This window comes from Sebastes fasciatus, chromosome 3 (genome assembly GCF_043250625.1).
Source record: "Sebastes fasciatus isolate fSebFas1 chromosome 3, fSebFas1.pri, whole genome shotgun sequence".
NCBI classification, from domain to species: Eukaryota; Metazoa; Chordata; class Actinopteri; order Perciformes; family Sebastidae; genus Sebastes; species Sebastes fasciatus.
Window position 1 is genome coordinate 20687792 of NC_133797.1, and position 25937 is coordinate 20713728.

Here is a 25937-nt window from a genome sequence, read left to right on the forward strand (position 1 = left end):
ATTGGTCAATCACAGTGTTCTTCGTTTTGTAATTTGTATATAACAGACCGTTGCTATGTATAGCAGACCGTTGCTAGGGGCGCAGCTCTGATGTTGGACTCTGGCGGATCATTTTTGTATCAAAATATTGATTTCTTCAGTAAGTAGCCGTGTGATAAGCGGGATAATGTACAACTAGCGGGTCATTGTTGTGAAAGAATCCCCTTCACAACAATGACCGGCTCGCTGTACATTATCCCTTACGTAGTATAGTATGTCATAAAAAGTCATAGTATAGTAAGATTCATTGTCAATGAAAATAATAGTTAGTTCAAGCCCCAAATAAGAAATCTTAAACAACTTAATTCACAATATAACCAGCTCACGAAACACAAGTAGAACCTTAAATTTGGGAATCACTTTATTAACCATCTTTAAAAATAAAAGTGGTCAGCTATGAGATACATTTGTCAGTATCAGTGTGTGAAGTGGTCATGTGGTGAGACAGTACCTGTAACTACCTTAGCCGTTCAACATTTTTACTTGCAATCTGGATAAAAAAACAAACCCATAGCAGGGCCACAGTGTGGAGGCACAAAATGGTGAGTGTGGGCTGGATTTGAGAAATTTAACATAATTAATTGCATTAATTGAATTACACACAAGCAATCATCTCAGGGGTCCCTAAGCCCATGTTGAGTTGTTGGGACTGATGGACTCAATAACACATATATAATTACAGTAAAAGTAAGTGAGGGAATTTATAAGTTCAATTCACTTTCGTACCAATTTCCCTCATGACAGAAAAAAAAGAAGGATTTAGTATTTTCATCAAAGTTTTAAGTATTTCTGAATCGTCTGAAAAAACAAAACACAACTGTCAAGACAAACTTTGGTTCAGGTTATTTGGTTGCTGTGCAAACATTTAAAAAAGGAACAACCTCAACTTTTGTCCCAAGATCAGCTGAGCTCATCTCTATCGCAGCGTCTCCACGCAGATAGGTATTTACAAACTGATCAGGGTTCAGTGGTTGAGCCGTTACCAGGGCATGCAGGGGTTTGGGCAGTCGCGGATATACGACTCCAGCTTTCCCTCAGACACTTGCATCAGTGTTGTGTATGTAGTCAACTGTGAAAAACACCGTGAGAACAAGTTATTTACACTGAACGAATCTTACGTGCTTTTAATTAATAAATCAAAAGGTAAAAAAAAAAACAAGACCCACCTTGTTTAGCATTGGTTTGGTTGAGAGGACGTCATACATGGTCTTCAGTGAGATGTTCTAAAAGAAGAGACAAATCAAAGGTGTCTCACCACTTTGATTTTAGGTCTTAAGTACAACTCTGATAAGTTACCTTCCTGTTTCATCACATGACTGATCTTTACCTACATCTGCAAACATTCACATCCTCTAAATCAAAGACAGCAATTTCTGTCCAGGAAGCGAGTGTCATCATTCAGTGATTGAAGTACATTTACTTAAGTAAAATTTGTAGGTACTTCTACTTTACTTGAGTATTTCCATTTGATGCTACTTTATACTTCTACTCCACTACACAAAGGAAATATTGTACTTTTTACTCTACGACATTTATTTGACAGCTGTAGCTACTAGTTACTTTGTACATATTCAGAATAATACAAAATATATTTAACAACAACAATCCACAATTAAATTACGATGGATTATTATAGTTTAAGGTACCTGGCAGTAAAGAACATAAAATTAGCCCCCCTTTACAGCTACAACATTAGCGATACTTACATATTAATGTGTCCATAACTTTTATCCAAAAATATAATATTTATTGTTCTGAAATGGCCCGTTCTGCATAATTAGTACTTTAAGTATATTTTGATGCTAATACGTATGTACTTATACTTAACTAAAATTGTGACCACATGACTTTTACTTGAAACAGAGTCGGCTCATCTGATTGGACGACCCACTTTGTACATTTGTTTTTACTTTTTCTGTTTTTAATGCAGAAAAAACTAGAGTCTTAATCTTTTCATCACTTCATGTGTACTTTATATTTTTGTAGATAAATGTTACTGTGTGTGTGTGTGTGTGTATATATATATATATTTATAGATATAGATATCTATATATATATATATACACACACACACTATGTTTTTTACTGTAATTACTTTGATATTTATAGTTTACTTTACTTCTGTGGTATTGCTGATTTTCCTAGTAAAGAGTAAAGATCTGTCATCAGTACTCACGTTCTGTGTGGTCAGGTTCATGCACTTCATGGCGGGAGTTCTGCGATCATCCAGGAACAAAGGCTCCTTCCAGTGATCGTAGTTTGTCTCCAGGACATACCACCGGCCCATCTTCACGTCAATCCTGCAATACAATAATTGTTAGAGACATTTCTGCTCTCATAGAATTATTAATGTTTGATTAATTTTCTCATGTGTGTTTGACATTAAACTGTATTTATCTGGTTATAATGAGTTTAGAAATACGTCTCCACTCTGCTGCCCTTTAATATGCACTGTGGCAGGAAATGACACCACCTATGTATGATCATATAGATCAGAGTAATGGAGGAGAGGTGAGAGTGGTTAAATGGAGAAGCTGTATAGTGTTACAATCCCAAGCTCTTTTTGTTGTTCTTTTTTCAAAGATAAAGTTTACATTGATTTCAAATGTTTATACACTGGACACCTGGATTAAAATAAATCTAATGTGATGCAACGTTACAAGAATGTCCGCTATCGTTTGGAAACAAAGAGAGGCGAGTCCGAAACCACAACCCCGACTAAAGGTCAGTGTGGCTATATTCATTTTGTAAAGAAGCCACGACAATAATTAAATAATAAAAAAAAAAAACTTATGTGACATGCAGCGACACTAAAGCAGCTGATTTGTGAAATAGAGTTTAATCAGGTGATCTGAAACCAAAGCAGTCACCAGTTCCTGGTTGGGCAAGTGATGTTTCACAAGAACAAACAAGAAAAGCTGTGTCACTGTGACACTTTCACAAAAGACTGCTCCACACAAAAAGGTCAGTCAACTCAAGATAAATCACTGATACAATTCATTGTAATCTTGTAAGTTATAGTGGTTTTGATTTGCTCAGGGCTGATATATCATTCGTTGTTATTTTTAATCCAAACATACATGGTGATTAAGTACTAAAAAATAAACCACGGACATTTCTATATCCAGGAAAGCAAACATACTATATTGCTGACATTAAAAGTATTATTTAACATTATATGTACAGTATGTCCTGTGTCTATGGATCTGTGTGTGTTATTGAATGTTAGCTGTAGTTTGATATTGTGTGCATATGGAGAACTGTGTGCTGCTGTGTTACCTTTGTTCTCTCGAATGCCTGAGACAAATTTCTCCTAAGGGAGACGATACAGGCTAATCTAATCTAAAATGCTCTACATGTACAGAATAATCTCCAGTACTTACTCCAAAACATCAATACTGAGCTCTCTGGACCTGGTGATGATGCAGCCCTGGCCTGTCTGGTTTCCTCCCAGGATGAAGTAAGCTGGAGCCAGCAGCTTGGTCTGAGCCAGGCGAGTTTTGGCTTCCTCGTAGCTGGTGAGAACAGGATGAGACTCATTGTTGGTGCAGAGACATCGTCGCTGCACACGGAGAGGCAGCATTCAGTTTTTATGCATCACAAAACTGGATCCAGGAAAACTAAATCATAGTTTTAAACTTCTGTTTGCCACCACCTTTTTTTTGTATTAAACCTGGGACTATGCATTCATATAACACACTGAAATATAAGTACACTGTTGTTTTTATTCTTCTGATTAATTTGTTTAATTCAAATTTAGCTTCTTTTTTATCTTTTATTTTATTCTACTCTTTTAAATCCTTTTTATATACACACACATGTCTTTTTTTATATCGCCTTGTGTTTCTTGTCTCAATGCCGTTTTATGTCTTAAGTAAAGCATTTGAATTGCCTTGTTGTTGAACTGTACTATACTAATAAACTTCCCATGGAATTGATAACAGCAGTTTCTTTTTCAGGATGCTAAGGTACTCCGTGGAGTTTGATAATATTTTTTTCACATTTGTTAGCAAATTGCATCGTCTAAATCCTTAAATCCTTAAGACCTAACGGACATGTTGCATGCATTTTCTAACCGATAAAAAATATTTGCAAAGCTTTTTCTTCATCAGCTTATGGCCTTTTTCTTATTCTTCTTCTCTGTTACCGGTGCACCGCGACATTTTACAGCACATAACTGCCATCAGACATAGAAATGCATTACTGTCCTTGATGAAAATGTGCATCATATCACCACTGTGCATGCAGCAAGAACACAAGCTACAATAAAACAGGGACCTGCTCATAGAAACATGACTCTACAGCAACACTCATGGCCGAAAAACCCCACAATGTACCTTTAAATATCAAAGAGGAATGAATACCTGTTTGCATTTTCTAGAACAGAGCGAGTGAGGAAGCTCATCCACATCCCGTCTCTCTTCCCCAAGATCCACTCCAGGATTCCTGCACGTGAACAGATTTACATGAAGACAAGTAGTCACAAAACAGAGTCCTCGTCTCTAATGCCAGCAGAAATAGTGCTGAGCAAAACCGTTAATCCCTCACCGATGTATCCTCCATCGATGCTGAAGCGCTCATTCATAGTCAGAGTGAATATGTGCTAGGAGAGAAAGAAGAAAAATCTTTCTTACATACCAGAACTGTGCAAGAAGTACACACAACTCAACAGCTGTCATGGATGTTAACAATGTTTCATGCTGATTGAATCGAGTTATGACACTAAATGACTTACAGGCTTGATGCCAGTCAGCATGCCAACATATCCAGCAAAGTTCGTAGACTTAAAGACAGTCTGGTTATTTCTCTTGAAGTCGAGGTTGACCACCAGAGGCTTCAGCTTCTCACTAATGATCCATGACTTGTTTTTCACATCCCAGCTGTGAAGAGGGACAAGTCGGTCTCATGAGATGTTATCTCACCGGATCAGAGTCAAGAGTATCAAGCTTAAAAAAGTGTGATTCCTTACCCCATAAATAATCCAAAATCCAGATTTCTACCATGGATGAGGTTACCTGTAAGAGTGCAAAGCACAAAAACCTTTCAGTGCTGATATAACATTATTTCAAAGTAAATGAATCAATCTGATTCTGGACGATGACCCACCCTTAATGTCTTCTGCAACAACTGATGTGCACACAGTGAACACCTCATAGAAGATGTTGAACAAGACGACTTCACCTAGATTATGAAATATGAAGAAAAACAATTATAAAAAAAGGACAGACGTCAAACATTTTTAAAAACAGTTACTAAATATGTGTTTTCTTACCAAGAGGAATCCCTGAAACAGCTGCAATTCCTTTGATTTCATCACCGAAAGGGTTTGGCAGTGTGTCCACCATCAAAGGCTGCAGAACATTATAAAAACACACTGCAGTCATAAAGCCGTCAGTGACAAAAATATGGCAGTTATTTCTAAGGAAAACATAGTTCAGAGAGAAATAACACTCACCAGTGTGACGTCAACCAGCTCAACCAGCTTTCCACTGGGCACAAAAGCATTAGCCAAGTCTCTGATGGCCTGCATCATGTTGACCAGCTTCAAAGAAAGAAAACGTCAGTAAACAACATGTGATATTTCTGTGAGACGAGTTTAAAATACTTCTTCATTCTTACATCCGTTTTTTTGTCAGTAATTAGAGCCGTCCATCTCTTGCTGGGCGGTGAGTCGAGGTCCACTGTGTACCAACTGACCGCTCCTTTGAACCTGATTAAGAAGAAAAAGCTGTAAAACTACTGAAGCATAACGGTGCAAATGAAAACATCCTATTCACAACATCTGACTAGACGTGACTTTTATTTATGTTTTGAATTAACTTGAAATGTAATGCCTCTGGAGTTATACTGTAATACAACAGCTGAGGCCATGCAGGCTAATTCTATCTCATGTAAACCTCACTTTAATCGAAGTGTGGAGACAAATAGACGACTGATTTGTTAGTTAAATTAATCTCCAACCATTTTGTAGTCATTGTCATGTGAACATTTATTCTAAAGAGAAAGCACACATCTAACCTAACTAATTTAGTCTTGCACTTCCATAAATTTGGGGGACATGCAAGAGACAAATAATAAAGAGTGGTCGTCAAACTCGGTGCAGCAGACGCCAAGATATTCTGCCTTTATTTGCTTTTATGGGTCAAAGTCGAAAACACTAGATCCTACACTTCCCCGATTACTCAATAGCTTTTTGTTACACCCACACCTTTCAAATTCCAAGCACCCAGTTTGAAATGTATTTCTGTTGCAGATCTGTTGTCTCGAAGCACAGTAGGGCTACAACTAACGACTATTATCAGTTTCCATTATGTTTTAGATTACTTGTTTAGTATACAAAATAAAAATATTGAAAACATAAGTTCTCAGTGCCCAAGTTGACATCTTAAAATCGCTTGTTTTGCACAACTAACAGTCCAAAACTCACAGATATTCAGATTGCAATGATATAATAGAGAAATATTTAGTAGCGAATATTTAACATTTATGTTTGATAAATGACTTAAATTATCAATTTATGGTAACACTTCATTTTACAGGTCCGGAAATTTCATGGTAATTAGGTGATAATTAAAAAGTAACCTATTTGAAATTTCTTTGAAATGACTTTGAAATTACCCCAATAGTTACTTCAAAAATTTATTGAAAATGACTTTATTGTAAACATTATTTAATACTGATATAGTAAAATAGCATATAATGGAAGCGGCTGTGCGCTGCTCTTCATCTAAGGTGGAAAACCAAAACTAATAGAAGACCCTTATGATCAGGCACAAATCTCATCATTGTGTGACTTATTGTCTACACAAATGTAACCTGGTAGCTGATGTCATGATTCAGGGAGTTTGTTTTTTTCAAATAATTTATTTGCCAATTGTCATCTATTTATCAGCAGACATGGAAATAAAGCAAATCAATTAACTTTGTATTCTTTTCCTGGAAATGTATTAAATAAATTATCAGCTATTGGGAAATAGCAGTATATAATTATGTTTATAATAATGTAATTTTTGAGGTAAATATTGGAGTAATTTGTGCAGTAATTCCAAAGAAATTTTAAATAGGTTACTTGCTAATTATCACCTAATTATCATGAAAATTGCGGACCTGTAAAATGAAGTGTTACCCAATTTATTAACAAGAGTCATCATAGCACACATTATACAGTGTTTTCAGAGATCCTCGTGATGTGTAAACACTAGTTGTGTAAGATTGGTGGATTGCCCAATTAATTATTCAACATCAGTTAATGAATCATTCCTAATGTTCATTTTCTCTTTCCAGTAGAGGCTGTGTGATATTTGCTTATTAAAATAAACAGCAGCCCACAAAACAGGAAAACAAATTATATCTATAATGTCCATTTCCATTTTTTTTCCCCAATCAAAAACGCAGCATCTGTTAACTTTGTGAAGTTGTGAGTTTTCAGATTTACGAGGAGCACTTGAAGGCAGCAGAGTTCAATTATGAGACATTATAAAACAATCATCCATCACAAACAGTTAAACAGCAACCAAATAAGTTAAACAGGACTTTTACAGTCTAATGTTACTTACGTGGGACCCTTTGGTGGATACATGTCTGCCAGACAGTCTTCTGTATACTGTAAACACATGAATATTAAAGGTTTCTGAGTGACTTCAGAGTAGAAACATCAACACAGCTCCACATGTTAGGCAACAACATCACACCTAGGCTTTGTCCAATAACTCAGTTAAATAACACAATGAACACACAGACATGTCTCTTACCGGGGGGATAAACTGTGTCGATGAGACGGTAAATAAAGCCGCTAAACTTAGTAAAACCCAGAGACCCATGTTGGAGGAGTTCACTCAGACTGCTGCTGCTCGACCAGGAAGCTGCTTCTGTTTACCTCGTGACGGTGACCTGACTTTATGCAAGAGAGGGGAAACCGGAAGTTGTTAAAGGGACATTACACGCCTTTTGTACAAATAAACGAGTGGATATTCACACGCGTTGTAGATAAAATCGTATAATTGAGAATTTTGTTTATTTTGTTTGTAATAAAATCGAGAGCCTTTTGATTAAAAAAATAGTAATTAAGCGACACAAACACCCCTCGAAACAGATCAGAGTGGTTGGTTCCATGCGGAAGTGAAAATAGGGTCACATGACCACTCATATGGTTGACTGCTATTGTTTCCTCCTGTGACACCTGCATGTCTATTAAAAGCATGGATACGACTGTCTGCATGTAATCGTTTCCTGTGTTTTGCCTCACAGAGTAACTTTACATCATATACTATGTGATCAAAAGTTTGTTAATACCCCAGTCCACATTTTTATTGCACAACAAAGACTCAAAGTAAATAGAGCTCCAAATGGTTTGAGTGGGTGGTAAGGCAGAAGAAGAAAAATAGATATACATAAACAACATATACAAACCAGTGTTGGGAAGTAACTAAGTACATACTGTATACTGAAGGGCTGTTTGAAGGACTTCCATTCCAGATGTCAGATTTCCATATAAAGCTGAAGTAGGCGAGGTTGGAGCAAATATGATTACAAAAAAGTTATTTTTATAAAACGGTCGCTATATCCTTACAGTAGTACATGAAACAGGTGACCTGAAAAAAAACCCATGTGACTCTGTGTCCTCCAGTGCTCCTTACGGCATCTGCAAGATTTCACAGACCGGAGAAAAACAAGCAGTAAGAGCTGATCTGAGGTCTGCTGTCCATCTGCTGTCTATGAGAGCTGGCTGTCAATCATTCGGGAACTCCGACCAAACGGTCACCTAGGTAGCGCTGATCAAATATGAATCAATATTATGTTACGTTAATGCCTATTTCTCGACTCCAATGTTTTCAGAATCATCTTGTAGTGTAAAACGAGAAAGTTTGTGACGTCATTGTGAAATCTGGTGAAGGAACGCCAAGTACCGGTCACATGACCGGAGCACAGCCAATAGGAACGCTCTCTCAATGAAATGACCTGTGATTGGTCAAAGTCTCCCGTCACAGGCTAGATTTTCTAAAGCCTGAAAACAGAGCCATGATGAGGTGCTGAAGTCTAGTTATCTCTCAGAACACTTGAATTACAATATGCTGAAAGGTTATTATGGAATCTTTGCCCAATGATGCCAAAAACATACTGCCTACTGCCACTTTAATGCTACTTTATACTTCTACTCCACTACATTTCAGAGGGAAATATTTTACTTTTTACTCCACTACATTTATTTGACAGCTTTAGCTACTTTTTCTCATAGACCGTTGATTTTTCCCCATTAATCATCCCACAGCTTCTCAGATTTATCTTGTGTCTCTTTGGAGGGAGCCCGACCACTAGGTTGGGAACCACAGGACAAAACCACCAAACTGTATGTGTAAAGTATACAGTATTAACAATCTAATAACGTAATATAGAATACATCAATCAAAGGGGAATCAGTCTGCAGAACGAGTGCTTTTACTTTTGATCCTTTAAATTGTTTTGCTGATAATACTTCTGTTCTTCTACTTCAGTGGGGTTTAAAGTGAGTTTTACTTGTTTTCTTTGTATTTTAGAGTTGTATCAGTGTTTTTAAGGATTTGTGTACCTCTTCCACCATTGATACACTAAACATGAGACATCCTATAAACCAAAGGTTTAACAAACAGTTTCTCCACAGCAAAGTGAAATTACGGTTAATCATTTACACAGCATACTGTAGGTCAATGGGGCATCTGAATTCTATAAACATCTCCATTAAGATGAATTCAGCTGGCTGATAAAAAATACACAAAGACCAATGAAACTGATTTGACCATGTCCTTTTATTCAAAATATTAAAAACAAAACAAAAAAACATACTACATTAAATGGCCAAATCTTTAAAATCAAGACATTTACAAAGACATGGCAGTATTCTACAAAGTTGAGCCTTCACTTGCAGTACCGGTCTGCTTTCATTTTGGCTCTCCTGTAATGAAAAGAAAGACATTCAGTGTTACAGTATGTGCCTGCAATCAATCTATTTTCTGTTATTATTATTATTATTATTATTAATTCAATGTCTACGCCTGTGGCATATTTCCTTTTTTAAAATATAAATATATGTTGCTGAGTAATACACGTAAAAAAATGTATGGACGCTGGTCCCATTGCAGTGAGTGTTACGCTTAATGTAACATTTTTGTCTGGATCTACACAAATCTCTCTAATATATCACTGTAGGAAGACGTGATTAAGGGTAACGGTTACAACAGCAGAAACATAATTTAGAAATGTATTCACCATCTTGCCTTTTATACTGCGCATATTATTTTATTTTTCCTCAACCTTTCAGTTGAAGCTTAACATTTAAACTGTATTTTCTTTTTTAAAACAGAGGAACATTTTTCAAAAGCAACTCTTCATAAGTATTTAAAGGTATCCTTTCTATATTTTTTATGAACACACATTAAAGAAATTTCAGTGAACTGGAAGTCAATTAAAACATTGCAAAGTGTACCTAGTTACTTTCATATGTTGTGGATATATTACTCAGAAATGTAACTCAAATGCCAGACTTTTATTGGCCTTTTATTGGCCTTGTATTTCACAGAGCTTTGATGGATTACTGTATATATTTAGCACAAATTGAACACTGAGTGAAAACAAGGAATTTGCAGCTTGATTTTATACCTTGATGTATAAATTCCCTTTATACATGAAGGAACAATTAAGGAAGAGTGATAAGAAAAAAATAATAAAATTGTAATGATCTTATTTCCGCACCTGTCAAGCAAAGTTTCGTGAAACTTCCCGTCTGTTCTGGCTCTCTTTAGCGTGGAGGAGTCTCCCTCGTTAACCCTGAGCCGCCGATCTTGAAAACTCTGAAACTTCTTCCTGTAATTCACACAGGAACATTAATCAGATTATTACAAAAAGGATGTGTAAAGGCAAATGACTCACCACCCGATACACACACACACAAAAAGAGCCTCACCCTCAAAATTATTGACATTTTCACAATTTATCCTCTTTTGAGAGCTGACACTGAGGCTCTAAGAAGCTACAGTAAATCTTTGACCAAAAAAATCCAAACAATGAGCCCAAATACTAACTAAAGCAGAATATCTAAATGTCCAAGCCGACCAGCTGCCACAAAACAATATATACTGCACTATTATTTAAATATTCAATGAAGGCTGGAAGTGGAATTAGTTAATGAGGTTGGAATATCCTCCTTATTAATCAAAATTTCAGCTTGAATCTATACATGTATCTAAATATGCTCTACCAGAAATTGAGCAAGGGACCACGTATGGTTTTCAAGCACTGGTCAATTTTGAGATTTTGGTCTGTTTTGCTTCCATAACAGGTCTTCTTTCAGATTAGTGGAAAGAAAACATCCAAAATACACATTTAGGTGTTTATTTTACTACTTTGTCTATTTGAGTCTGTAGATTTCTCCTAAATTCACCAAAAGTTACCATTAGATAATGTCTCATTTACATAGTTAAACATAAACTTTTAGAAAACTTTAATTACAAAAAATAATTGTCTTAATGTAAGCAATCAACTGGAGAAGTTTCATGGTGATATTTATTAGTAAAAAAAATGTTTTCGTATTCACCTGTAGTGTCTTCAAAATGTATGGAATTTTATAACACATATCTTTAAAGGGTGTTTTCTCATAATGAGTATTTTCTCCACTTCAGTGGCACTTACATACACCAAACTTTCCCATTTCATTCCTATCTATATTCTGAAGGTTTTTTTTACCGAGGAGTTTGCTCATATATCATTCATAGCCTGATTTATAAAACATTTTATCCTTAAAAAACATGGTGAAAATGGATTTTTTTTTACAACTGTTGACAGAATTTTCTGCTTTACGGAGTAATAAAAAGAGATTTTCCCTCCGTAAAAACCTTTGACTCTAATATGTCAACAAAATGAAACAAGAATTTTGAACCTGGCTTTATCCAACGTTCAGATTTCTGTTCTGGAAATGTATGCAAAATAGCACATATATGATAAGATAACGCCTCATTTGCTCATTAAACATAGAACGAAGTATCTAATAACCTATTCACCTGTAGTGTTTCCCCTTAAATGTGCATCTTAAAACATTTATAATTATATTATTTTATATTTAAATGCAAGTAATCTTAACAATATGTTCAAATATCTACCACAGCAGTGCCATAAACAAGCGAGCCATCTAGTCAGAAACTTCTTTGATATTTAGTCTCTCTTTGCTCTGCCTGTGTTTTATGATTCCCAAGCTGCACTCCATCCTGAAAGGCATTTTAGACGCTAAACACTACATCAAGACACAGGCTCAAGGGCAGCCATTATCAACATGTCAACATGATGAGTCCATTTCCCCAGCATTCATCTAAAACAAATAATAGAGCGGGAACACAAGCCAACGCATGCCAAGCAAAAAAAGAGCTTCAGACATATTGCCTGGAACTTAATAGGTTGCAGACGGGCAGTATATATAAAACACTTGCAGCGTCGGAAGCTGAAATGCGGTGTTTCCCGCTTTCTCTTTCCGCTCTAACAGCAGACCATCAATTGCATCTTTAAAGGCGCGGGACTGATGAGGCGGTAGCTCAAAGGAGTCATCTCACATCCAGTGATTTTGTTGTCAAAATCTTGTCGGTACAGGCCGACACAATGGGAAGATAATGGGAAGGAAATCACCCTCAATTCCCCTCAATCACAATAAAGTGCTTTAGCGCTCATTTCAGAGGAGGCTGAAAGGTATAGGGCTTAAACCACAAAACATCAAGCTGTTGAGAAACACCGGTATGATTATTGATACAATGCGACAACAGCTTAAAGGCAAATGCCACTTCAAAGTCACTTCCAGGGTTTAAAAAAGGAGAAACAAAAACTGCAAGAGATACAGTGTGTGCCACACTGACAATAAATTCATTCTATATATTTTTTAAGCTATAGAGTGCTGCAGGATTGAGTCCTAAAACCTGGAAATGAGTTAGCATTTTGTTCTTCCAGTTCCCTTGTCTGGAAGTCAATGGGTTTTTTGAATGGGTTTTAGTTAGATGCCTGAAATAAGGTCTGTGGTTAACACAAGCTGAAGAGATTTTAACGTTTTGTTCTACAATATAAAATACGTCGGTAAATATCCCACTCGAGAATTTTAAAGCATTTACATGTCGTCAATAAGGCGATTGCCAACAAGCGGCTAAATGAGACTACAAAACGTCATCACGCCGACTCGTCCACCTTTACCGCCTCGTTGTGTATACTCGTTGTTTATAGCCTAACGTTAGCATTTTACTTCTGGCGATTGCATTGACACTTCAAAAATCATAACAGTGGTGTTCATTTGTGAAGATTATCTTGCTGAACAAAACATATAAGTATCATAAATGTTTGTTTGCCACAGATCTTATTTTCTGCAATAATCCAAAACCCAATGGAAAAATCCCATTGGCTTTTTGTCTAGGGAACCAGGGCGATGCTAACTTCCTGGTTGGCCTACAAAAATACATCATCATCATACAGCACTCTAGTAACTAAAAATTATTTTCACAACATCTAAATGGCTAGATGGATGTTTTATGAGGCATTGTAGCGAACCAATTATCACATGTCCAATGTATGTCATGTGATAACAACTAAGCCATCTCCATGACAACTGAACAGCTCATCTTGTGACCCAGAAAGAGAGACCCCTACAATCCAATCCAAATTTTTAATTGTTTGTATGTGTGCTTGTTTATACTGTTTGTATCTGTATATATGCAACACTGTGTGTGTGATAGCATAACTGCATACTGTGTATCTTTTATTCTCGTATTTTATCTTGTTTTTATTTTCTATTGTCTCGGCTTTTTAATGACTGTTTTTAATTGTATTTAAATGTCCGTCTATAATGTGTTTCTTTTGCACTTCTGTCTTGATGCTTTTAATGTTTTATGTAAAGCGCTTTGATTTGCCTTGTTGTTGAAATGTGCTATATAAATAAACACGCCGTGACTGGAGAGCAGCCAGGGCACACGTTTCTCATTGTATGAAAATGGCATGGCATTTTAATGCAGAGGAAGAAGTATTTGGGTGAAAGAACTTCTGACAGGCTCATAAATTTCACCTTAAATGCAGCACAAAAGGGTCTTACTGGACCTAGCAAAGAATGGCAGACAGTTACTTTGAAAGTTGAATGCAGAGAGAAGCCAACATGGGTTTCCCTCATTTGTTATTGACTGGGCTGCTTGTGTATTAAGTGAGAACTGAAGTTATACATAGTGGAGGTTACGTACACATAATTGACCTCGCAAGACTTCACGTTGCCTCTGTCCTCTTCTGCAATCTCATCTTTACGCTTGACCTCTTGTTCTGCACTCGATCTGATCTGCTCATCATTCAGGGAACATAAAAAAAAACAGAAAGCAGGAGAAGTTTTGTATTAAATATCAATACCTGGAACCCCCTGAAGTGAGGTCACACAACATTTTCCCCTTCCATCTCAACAGTCAGGACCCCACAGAGAGTGCATGCTTAAAATGAAAAGGATTAACATGCAACCTTGTGGAAGAACACAATTTACACATCACCTTCACCATCTCGCCATCCCCTGCTGTCTTGCTCTTGGCCTCGATGTCCCCACTGTCACTGTAGGAGATGAAACAGCTATTTGCTGCCATGAGAGCCAGTTTGCCCTGAGGCAGACCAGGAAGAAAACAGAGGAGGAGGCAGTAGATTAGATAGAATTGCAGTGGGATTGATTGTTGTGACAGGCATGAAAGGTTGCCTGATATTTGATGTAAAAGAGTCTCAAGGTTGTGCCGGGCGGGTTGTTTATAGGTTCAACAAAGCATCAAGGCAAGCGGTGCGCTACAATGATAATAAGGTAGATGCATTCTGCATAATGAATTAGTTGCTTTTACTGCTACTACCGCTAAGTGCTATCTCTCACGGGCTAAACTCTAATCAGCCATGAGGTGAGCCGTGAAAGGCAGGGGGACAGGAGAAAAAAAAATTTGTCCCTTTTTACATGATGTGCCACTACTGCAAAAAAATATGTGCTTTTGTTTCAAATACAAATTGTTGTTCAAATGGGCATCCATGGAAATAAAAAAAAAAACGTATACAAATACATTCTAATAAGTATAATTCTTGTTACATTATCTATACAATATTCATTCTTGCATTCTTTGCACGGTCATGCTGTCTTGCACTAATTGTACCTACAGGTAAAAGTGATGACTATTTTTAATATCGATCAATCTGCTAATTATTTTCCTCAATTCACAATTGAAAAATGCTCATCCTAATTTTCCAAAACCCAAGTTAACATATTCAAAAGTGTTGTTTTATTCAGACAACAGTCCAAACCCCAAATTATTCAGTTTATTATAATATATGACAAACAAAAGCATTAAATAGTCACATTTGAGAAGCTGAAAGCAGTGAAATGTTGGCATTTATGCTTGAAAAATGACTATAGTAGTTATTATTTGCTGATTACTTTTCTGTTAATCAACTAATTGATTGTTTCAGCTCTACTTGTACTGAAGAGAAGATGACCGCACACTATGCCCCAATAATTTTGTAATTTAACTGATTCCATCGAAATTAAGAGAAAACATCAACAATGACTATGTTTACATGCACACTAATATTCCACTAATATTCTGAATTTGATACGGGTCATGTAAACAGCATATTGCATTCGGATATTGCATATATGCAGGTAAACAGTCCATGTGAAGAGCAAAAGAGGCGGAACGCATTGGCCGAAATACAATTTGGGAACCCAGCGACTATCATCTGACAACGATTTAGCTTTTTATTGTTATCATATATTTTATTGGTTTAAAATTAGCTTTTAAGCAGGCTACTTGTGAAACAATCCAGTCGTACACACCGTCTCTCAACTCCAACTCCAGTTTCGCATCTTAAGTTGCTAGTCAGACTGTAAACAGTGAGCAGCGCACGGAAAAGGAAGTCTTGGCCCGGATATACGCTGGCTACACCGGAACCCCAGAAATATAAACCCTTGATCCCAGAGGCTTATCCGTCGTCAGACCAAAAGCCCATGGGTTCCGACTTCCGAGACGGCCTGCATGTCAACAGGGTTAAATCTACATATGCACCAAGATTAGAAAGATCCACTCACCTCCTGGAAGACTGCTTCCCATTGTTCCCTGGAGCCAATGGCATCAGAGCGGCCCACTACCAAACCCTCAGAGTTAATGCCCAGGTATTTGCCATATCCAGACTTCAAGGCTATCCTGCAACAGAAAGAATTACCAAATTAAATTCTACGATGGCGGTACACTGACACAGCCTTTTCAATGCCTCAAAAAGACAGAACAGGCTACTGTGATTTTTATTGGGAGAGCCGATATGTTATATATTTCTGTGGCTTTCCAGAATATTTTATCTTCATAACAGGAAAGGTTTAATAATATCAGTAAAGGGTTAATCTGAGATTCACAACTGAAGCTCCAGAACAGGCAACACCTCCACAAGGAGAGAGTAAATTACTCTTGTTACATTTAGACACTATAAAAGTCCCTGCAGAGGCGGGGTGCTAAAGCTGATGCAAATACAACGTGCAGTTTGTCTTTGCTTACTCACCTTGCGTCTGAGAGCTTGATGGCAGTAAACTGTTCTGGGGGGTCGGGTCCTTCATCATCTGAAACATATAAAACAATGTTTACCCTTTAAAGATTTTACGGCTGTTAGTTTTACTTTTTAAATGGCTTCACATTGGTCCATCATTTAGAATTTATCATTTGTTTAGATTTGTTATTAATGAGGCTCCTCTCTACCTGTTAGGAACAACAAAATGTTGCAGTAGGGCGACAGCCAAGTTAAAAGGATAGTTTAAGTGTTTGGAAGTGGGATTGTTTGAGGTACTTATCCATAGTCAGTGTATTACCTACAGTAGATGACGGTCGGCACGGCCCCAGTTTGGAGAAGCAGACAGGAGTACCAACACGGGAGCAAAGCAATATACTGTTGTAGACTAGGCAAAACGTATTTTAGCCACCTAAAAAAATCAATATCTTTTTAAGTGTATGCTATATTTAAAATATTTTCCAATGGGGAACTGAACCGAAAGTGAAACTTATCTATACTATTTTTGTCAACTGAGTCTGGCTGCTTTGAAGCGAGCACAGATAATAGAGTTGGGCGACTGGACGAGTAGATTGGCTATCTGCGATTAGCTGAGTACATCGGCAGTTGTTTTTTGGGCGATGTTCGTCATTTTATTTTGCTAATTTCATGATCTGCCTCCAAAGAACGAGAGCCGCTCTGCAGGCAGAGAGAGAGAGAGACAGCAGGGGAAAACCGAATGTAGAGCCAGCATATTTTCACATCTTAAGGCCTTTGCATATCAAGTCCGTATTTTTCGTACGAAATTGTCGCAAGTTTAAAAATCAATATGACCTGGCGTTGTGTCAATCACGTTTACACGCTGACTCCGAAACTTTCGTCCATCAGTTTTCTGAAAAGGTTTCGATTTCGTTTTTTCATTGACCTCGCAAAAGAGGGTTGTTTGACCACTCAGAGCCACCGTCCGTGCAAACGCCATCATCCAAAGTGGATGATAAACATTCACTTCATCTCCCTGCTCAAAGCACATTACAATAAAGAAATAAAAGAATATAGAGATGATTGTGAAAGGTGATTGCAGAACAGCTTGTAATCAGGGATGGTCACAAGACAAAGGATGTAGGAAAGATTAGACAGAAATGATTGCGCCCTGGGCAGCTAAACAATAGCTTCTTGCTTATGTCAATCATTCATTAGCCCCGTTTGGGACTACCGCTATCCAATGCATCCATTTAATTTTATTAATTGTCTCGCATTGGACTCAGTGTGCAAGGCTTCTGTGCTTAACGTTTTTTAAATTCTAACGTTTTTTTTCCGTTCTAGATATAGCGTACACTTAAACTGATATTGTTTTAGGTGAGTCTTTCTTTTACGTGGCTAAAATACATTCTGTTGCTGGCCCCGTCCACAGCACTGTATCGCTTTGCTCCTGTGCCGAACTCCTGTCTGTTTCCCCAAACCGGGGACCGTCATCTACTGTAGGTAATACACTTACTGTGGATAAGTACCTCATACAACCCCACTTCAAAACACCCAAACTATCCCTTTAAAATATTCTGTGATGCAAGATGTTTGACCCATAACCAAATGTTGGGCACTGATCTTTTAGTTTAGACTAAAAAAAGCTTTTGCCACACAAAACAATATTTAGTATTTAATTAATTACTATGCAACAATTATGTGCCAGTATTCAAATGTGCATAATTTCGTCTCATGGCAAGTTTATACTTGAGACCTGCTTCATGTTTTAGTAATGCATTTCTTGTAATTAATAATGCAAACCCTCTGGCTACGTAGCGCTGTGTTGATCTGGGTCCATGTCACCAGCACTGAGACATTTGGAATAAGATATGAAACGAACTGTTGTGTTGCATTTAAATAATGCTTTCCTTTATACAGAGGTCTCCCTGGGTTCCTCATGATTTCATAACAGTGACCTGCCTGTGATTAGGTCACTTCCAGACCTTTACAATAAATCAAAGTTGCGTCATACAGACATCAGGTCAAGGGAGAGCAGAGCCTGCGAGACATTAACGAGGAAAGCATTAATAAAGTAGAGCTAAAATGTGACACAAGCTGCTTCTTCAAAGGGCTGATTATCTCTGGAATATGTCAGATGGTGAACCTCGGAGTTGGTAAGAGAACATCAGCATGTTTCCTCTGACCTGAAAGTGGCTGTGAACACTTTTCTGCAGTCTTCTAAAACGCTGTATCATCCACACCGCGGTGCCTGTGCAGAAAATCCAGTAAAGTGGGGAAAATCTCTAATCTCTCTTTCTATACTGCTCTCGCATCCTCTTTCATCTCCTAGAAATGAGCTTATGTGCATGCAGAGGATGAGGACCCACTAAGGGAATTGGGATGTTACAATCTTCCAGCCATTTTCACTGGTTCTCACAAAACGTGTGCTGAATTAATTGTCAGTAGTGTCTCTTTACGGGCAAACTGTTTCAATGAGCACCACTCCCTCAGAAGTGCCCCGGAGGCAGGAGTGAGTGAAAACTCAGAGTTGGCTCTGTCCTTACCCTTAACTCAACCCCTGTTCAGCCTTTTTAGTCTGGTGTCTGGATTTACTACTTAAATACTTACTGCTTTGCGGACTGAAGGTAAAACCCGCCCTGTCATCTCCACAACGCCTGCAGCCTACAGTAAATGTAACCTCAAAATTGAGTTTTAAGTTCCTCAAGTTTGTACAACTGTGGCATAAGTGAGCATATGTAGAATTTTGAATCTTCCTCTAAAATGCAGGCGAAATGAGATGCAGAACAGCTTACATTCTACATGGCGCTATTTTTGCATTATAATCCTGTTTTGCAATTTCCCCCAGGTAAAGTCTCAATCTTTTCTTCTGTGCTACATATATAGCTTCATCATCCTGGGTAACACTGGCTGATACGGATCAATATATTAAGATAACTACTCCAATAAATACTTTATTGTCCCGCAGGGAAATTTGTCTTGTGCTCCAAGCCACTGCATCACACAACATTCATAAAAAGACTTGTTCCATATCAGTATATATCACAATATGGCAGTTCTACGCAAAATTGCATATAAATGAATCAAATTGATGATTCAGTTCAATACAATTAAATGTGTTCCTTCAGGTGGATCTCTTCAAACTAGGGCTGCGACTAACAATCCTTTTTATTATTAATTAACCTGCCAATTACTCTCTAGACTAATTGTTTTGCCTATCAAATGTCGGAAAATAATGAAAATTGCCTATTATAATGGCATAGTGTAGGCCTAGGTGATATGGTGGTGTTAAAATAGCTTATTTTATTCGACCAACAGTCTAAAACTCAAAGATATTTTTTTGAATATTTTAAATGACAAAGAAAAAGCATCAAATCCTCACATTTGAGGAGTTGGGTCCAGGAAATGTTTGTCATTTTTCCTTGATTATCGATTAATTGATTATTAAAATAGTCGCCGATTAATTTTCTCTTGATCGACTTATCAATTAATCAAGTAATTGTTGCAGCTCTTCTTCAAACATATGAAACAAAGACCCTAATAAGTAACTTAGTTTGGTTTTATTAGAATTTGTTTGAAACCATTAATTGGACAACAGCATTCTGCAAAACGGTAACATGACATGATCATATCATCAATATACAATTCAACGTGAAGTACAATAATATTGTCTTATTGCTCAGCCATAATGCTGCGGTTTAGAGCATTATTCTATGTTCCATGACATAACATTACCTAAAAAAACCACTTACAAATGTGTCCTTCTGGGTTAAAAATGCAATTGAGCATTAAAGATATGCTCGTGGAATTAAATATAAATGGTTAAAAATCTTTGTAAAATCGGAATAGGACAATGGGATAACTGTTCTCCATGGACTACTATTAATCAATATCTGGCAATTATTTTGAATGAGAAATATGACATGAAGCGGTAGAAATTTTTGCCATCATTCAGCCAGCGAAAGCAGAAAATGGCACCCAAAAATACCTCAAAAAACTTGAATAGAAATATTAGTACAAACTGCTCTTTCATGCATAAAAATAAACGTTTTATAATCGAAAAAAAATTATGTAGTTAAACTAAGTCAACTATCCCTCCTCATAATATAAATGTTCTACTGTGCTGAGAAGAAGTGATCAAGTTGAGTAAAAGCCACTAGAGCTGTGTGAATGACCCGACTCCTGAAAAGACAAATTCTGAAGTCACACCAGTGCGTCTTCTTACCTTTGTGTGGTGCGCCAACTGTGAAAAGCCCACTATCCAGGGCATGGATGTACGAGTTGTTCTGCATCTCTATGGCAACCGTTCCAGTGATTTCCCCCAAGGTGCTGATAGCCCACCAACCACCTGGTGAGCAGAAAGGCCCATGTCACATAAGGTCTAATGACACATGGCACCGCTGTGTGCTTGAAAGCAACAGAAACCTTAAAGAGGACCAATTATGCTTTTGTGCCCTTTCCTTTAGTGCGTTTTATAGTTTTTTTGTGCATGTAAAAGGTCTGCAAATTTACAAAGCCCAAAGTCCACTCAAAAGGGAGTTACTCTTCCCCACAGAAACACTGCTCCTGAACTGCCTGAAACGCCTCGTTGGAAGCAGGGTCTGAAATTAGCGCCCAGCGCCCGCCACCCGTGAAATGCCGGTAAATTGTAGCGGCCGTTAAAATTATCAGGCCGTCTGCCACTTTAGCGGACACTGAAAACGCTAGGGATGGGAATCAAGAATCAGTTCCTGTTGAGAATCGGTTTCAAGTTATCCGATTCTTTGGTATCTCATGCCTCCGTGACTATCGATTCCTCGTATCGATGCTTTCCGCCAGATGCATGCACAATGACGTGACGCCATACGCATGCTGTATCATGTTTCAGTATGTTTGGGACCGGAACCAAGGCGGAGAGAAAAAAAACCTCTCTGCACCGTGGCGCTAATAAACATGAGGTTCATTATCAATTATGATGCGTTCAATCTCTATTTGGTAAAAAATTGTATTGGGCGAAGGTAAATTATAACGTTATCATGACATGTTCAAATGTAATCTTGTAAAATGTAGTTTTTGATGAGAAACTTTAAATTAATATAGTTCTTTGAAGGAGATAGATTTCAAAAGTAGCAGGTACAATTTCTGGTGGCAGACAAAATCAAACACTTGCCTGCCACAGTGGCAGGCAGTGAAAAAAGTTAGTTTCAGACCCTGGCTGGAAGCCCTGCCTCTTCTTCTGTACCGTGGTGATGTCACAAAGTAACACATTTGCATAATACCCGCATAGCGGCTCGTTTGGCCCTAAAACAAAGCTAGTTAGAGTGGAGCTGGAGCGGCGTCGGAAGTGTTTGGTTCGATTAATGCCTAATTCACACTACACGACTTTAGCCCTGATTTTCCGCTCCGACCGCCAAAAGCCCCAGATCAGAGGCAAATCGGAGTTTGCTCCCCGCTCGCACATTGGCGCTTGAGCGTTATGTGTGAGCTGCTCAGAGACAAGCCCAGAGGCTCGCCGATACCTCGCAGACACAGTCCAGATATCTAGCATGCTAAATATCTGGACCATGGACAAATAGTATAGAAACACAAAATACTGATTCTACTGTATATAAACAATTATTTTCAATTATGCACATAAATATACCTTAGATTTATGTGGTCATAAAAAGTTCTGATTGGGCCTTGAATGTTACCATTGGCTGATTTTGACAAAGAGAGATATTTCTATACTCTATTCTTTTTAACTTGTCAAGCTCATTTACTCCCATCTTATTGCAAAGAGCATGAAAAATAATTGTCTCACCCATCTACAGTACATGCTACAAGAATATTCACTGCGTAAAAACAGAATGGGTAGGATTTGTGCGTTGTGGTTTGCAAAACACAACATTCAAAGCTGGTCCCTCCTCCCTGGCTCAACGACACTAGCCAGCGAGTTCAGCGATCTTCAGTCTAGCTAGCTAATGGGCAAAGTATCTGTTTGCAGACAGGAGAATTTAGTGGAGCTTCCTGAGCTTCTGACTCTGACGACACTGATTACAGTGTCAGCCCGGGCAGAACAGAGCCTTGTGGGAGGAGAAGAGGCTGAGGAGTGGCAGCTGGAGGCAGAGGCAGAGAAATGCCCAGAAACATCCTGAACACAGCAAAGTGAAAAGAAAAGAGAAAATACAAGCTGAGGACAGAGTCTCTACAGATACACACACACCACCACACACTTCTATTGGGTCATAAGTGATGATTGAGAGGGATTATTTTTTTGTAGTCTATACATTGTTATACATGTTACTCATTGTGCCTATATAATGGAAAAATGAACAGGATATCAAAAGTCTTTGGTTAGCTCCTACAATTTAGAAATACAGTATATACACATACCAACGATATCAGCCTTTTCCTCGTCATCTCCTGCTTTTCTCTTCTTATCTTTATGCTTCCTCTTTTTCCTGTGAACAAATAGAACAAAATGTCTTTATTAGTAATTAGCTTGCTAAATTTTTAATTGCACAGCTAGGCCTTGCAAGCATACACTAACCTGTCAGGTTATGGTAATGGAAATTGATTATATTTTCCTTGAAAATGCAACTGTGAGATTTTTTTTCCTCAATATGAATTATGAATCTCTAGGGCATGAGCTGCAGGACCTTCAGAAAGTATTCAACCTTGTTGACTTTAAAGAGTAACTTCACACCAGGAGGAAAAAGCAGTGTTTCACTGCCCGGTCTGATTTAAAAGTTTCAATCCAACAGTGATGTCACAGGGTCCTGGAGTACACCTGTACATCACTGCAGCAAGATGAGAGGTTAACCCGCTGGACGTCAGCAAAAAAATGATGTTCAAAAGGGTATGAATTTACTCTTTAAATGAATGTTGTTGTGCTGCAACATGAATTCAAGACAAATTGATTTTTTTGTAGACAGTATATTAAAATTACCTCACAATAATAAAGTGAATTTTAAGTTTTTTATTTGTAAATTATTACCTGTAAATATGAAACCCAGAAATGCCTCAAAATAAAGCAGATTACAAGGTTAAAGGGACTGTTTGTAACTTCTTACACGTATAAATAAATCCAGTTCGGTGTCCCATGCGCCGTCGCGTGTGGCTACGCTGGTCAGACTCAGACTCCAACACAAACTACACGGAAGCACCAAAACCACAAAGTTATATCTAGTGAAGCCCGTCTTGCAAAACAGTGTTTGCGGCGGTCGTAGTACGAGGGGGAGACCGTAGCTTTGGTCTCCAGGGCCGGAGTCTCTGCTGTACTCTGCTCCTCTGCTCCTCTGCCTGCCTCGCTCCACCTCACGTTCATGCGCGCACACTACACACTGCAGAAGAGTTTGTTTAGCTCTGAGAATATCTAGTGAATGTACAGTGGACGTTTGTGCAGAAATAAATGCTGCAGCTCCTCCAGACCAACAGAGGTTTCCCGTGTCTTGTGAAGTGACGGGGCTCTGCAACGAGTTACGCTATCCTGGTCTCCGACCGGGTGCCGGTGTCTCCCCTGTTTCCTCCGGCCGCGGTCGGGAGGCTGAGGCAGGAAAAGCCAACGCTAGGATCAGCAGTGATTCATGGAGAGACCTCCGTCTGGTCAGCTAACATTACTGCCAGGCAGGTGAAATATAGAGTGATATTGTGGTTTTAGCTGACGTGTGTCGCTTCACTGTTTTGAGCGATGCTCGTTCAAGTGTATTTAGAGCGAGCAAGCGCGAACCGCTGATTTTCGTTGATTTAATGACCACAGGTGTCGCTGTTAACAAGCAATTCTGATTCTTACAAACAGTCCCTTTAAAGTTTTTGGTATTTCTGTGTGTGTGGTTGTTTGTAATTATCCTCTCAATCTGACTATCCTGTTTTTATTCACAGGTTGCTCTAGGAAGAGTGAAAGTAGTCCCTATTAATGTTCCACTTCACAATGTACTTACACTCTAGAGATGTGGTGTTTTCTCAGAACAGTTTCTTGGGCTTCACTAATATATGCTCTGTCTACTATGACTAATATTTCTACTTTAAATCAACAGTTTGCCACAGCTGAACTCTAACTAAACAATTGTTTGATACCACGTTGATTAGCTCTTGAGGAGAGTTGTTTCTTGTTCTTTGTAGGGTTTGAGGTTTGGTGTTGATCTCATGGTGTAGGTAGCTATGTGTTATGAATCATTGTGAGACTGTGCCTACCTGTTGTTTATGTTGCTCAGGCATCTCCATCATTACCGACGCACCTGAAATACTTGACCTCAGGTTATCTAACGATTCTGCTGACGCTAAACCTCCTTTAAGACACAGTAACGTCAGCTTCTTCAGGTAAAACTGAACCACTGTTCTAACTAGTTAAAGAAGACGATGACGTGTTAGCTAACAGCTGAGTGTGTCACCATGGTGATAGTTAAACAGTTAGCAACGGTTGCTAGAGGAATAAACAGTATTCTAGAACACTAACGTCTGTTTCACGTAGTCAGGCAACAATAACGTGTTAGCCTCAGCTAGCGTTAGCATAAGCTACATAAACCCAGTTTGTTAGCCGTGAGTAATACTGCAGATGGCAGCGATTAGTGGTACTAAGTAAAAGAGAAACACTTACCCTTTGCTAGAACCTTTCAAAACCAGTTTGGTGGATTTTACGTGAGAATATTCAGCCATTCTTCACCAAGCTAGTAGTTAGCTTAGCACGGCTACCAGGCTGCAGAGACAGGAGTACGGCGGCCGCGGAGGGACATTCAACGTCTGATTCAAAACACATCCAACCGATCAGTCTACGGTAAGCAACATGAACACCTTACTGACCTTACTACTCAACCTAAACAACATCATTCATACTGAAGGCTACACTGAGTGACTTAATGTGAAATATGTGTACACTGTATTGCAATACAACAGTCAACAGAAAATAGTATTCTAATATCCTATAAAAACAATAGCTCTTTAATTTTTGTCAAACTATTTTAATTGTTGTTGACACTGTGTAATAGAGGTGATACAATTCAATACAATTATATGGTAATTAATATATATATATATATATACTGTAATTCATAGATAGATATATAGACAGACAGACAGATAGATAGACAGTGCATGTCACAGCCTAAGGGACAACCACATAATAATAGATGTATCTCACACTCTGCCTTTTATTTACTCCTCTACTTCATGTTTGTTTTTTTGTTTTTTTTACATTTATCCTTTGATAATGCAATATATTGTTATTAATTGTTTTGTATTTGTTTGTTTGTTTTATTGACACAAAAAACATTAATTACTTCTTTGTTGTTTTCTTCCATTTACATGCATGTTCTTTTTAAATATCTATATATTGTAATTTGCTTAATGAGTTGTATATATGTATATATATATATATATATATATATATATATATATATACGTATATACATATGTTTTTGTTTTTATTT

General features: G+C 37.9%; 2 protein-coding genes across 2 annotated transcripts; both read right to left on the minus strand.

The window, feature by feature from the left end:
- Positions 1–382: 382 nt before the first annotated feature.
- On the minus strand, positions 383–7945 carry asah1b (N-acylsphingosine amidohydrolase (acid ceramidase) 1b). The gene is made up of 14 exons (XM_074629545.1): positions 7791–7945; positions 7596–7642; positions 5659–5749; positions 5495–5581; positions 5312–5390; positions 5146–5220; positions 5009–5054; positions 4775–4919; positions 4588–4642; positions 4404–4485; positions 3423–3554; positions 2216–2339; positions 1206–1262; positions 383–1108 (listed from the first exon to the last, which is right to left on the minus strand). Exons 1-14 carry the CDS (start codon positions 7857–7859, stop codon positions 1019–1021), a joined length of 1179 nt encoding a protein of 392 aa, XP_074485646.1. The 5' UTR covers positions 7860–7945; the 3' UTR covers positions 383–1018.
- Positions 7946–9802: 1857 nt separating this feature from the next.
- On the minus strand, positions 9803–25258 carry frg1 (FSHD region gene 1). The gene is made up of 9 exons (XM_074629546.1): positions 25109–25258; positions 22906–22973; positions 20777–20899; positions 16591–16648; positions 16127–16241; positions 14562–14666; positions 14268–14359; positions 10765–10875; positions 9803–9967 (listed from the first exon to the last, which is right to left on the minus strand). Exons 1-9 carry the CDS (start codon positions 25165–25167, stop codon positions 9931–9933), a joined length of 768 nt encoding a protein of 255 aa, XP_074485647.1. The 5' UTR covers positions 25168–25258; the 3' UTR covers positions 9803–9930.
- Positions 25259–25937: the final 679 nt, after the last annotated feature.

Coding starts and splice junctions, on each gene's coding strand:
- asah1b (XM_074629545.1), bottom strand. CDS start 7,859: ATGGGTCTCTGGGTTTTACTAAGTTTAGCGGCTTTATTTACCGTCTCA. Junction 5,391..5,494: donor AGCTGGTTGACGTCACACTG/GTGAGTGTTATT, acceptor AATGTTCTGCAG/CCTTTGATGGTGGACACACT. Junction 2,340..3,422: donor CTCAGTATTGATGTTTTGGA/GTAAGTACTGGA, acceptor ATTGTATTGCAG/GATTGACGTGAAGATGGGCC.
- frg1 (XM_074629546.1), bottom strand. CDS start 25,167: ATGGCTGAATATTCTCACGTAAAATCCACCAAACTGGTTTTGAAAGGT. Junction 22,974..25,108: donor TTGAAAGGTTCTAGCAAAGG/GTAAGTGTTTCT, acceptor ATTTGTTCACAG/GAAAAAGAGGAAGCATAAAG. Junction 16,649..20,776: donor AGTTGGCGCACCACACAAAG/GTAAGAAGACGC, acceptor TATATGTTTCAG/ATGATGAAGGACCCGACCCC.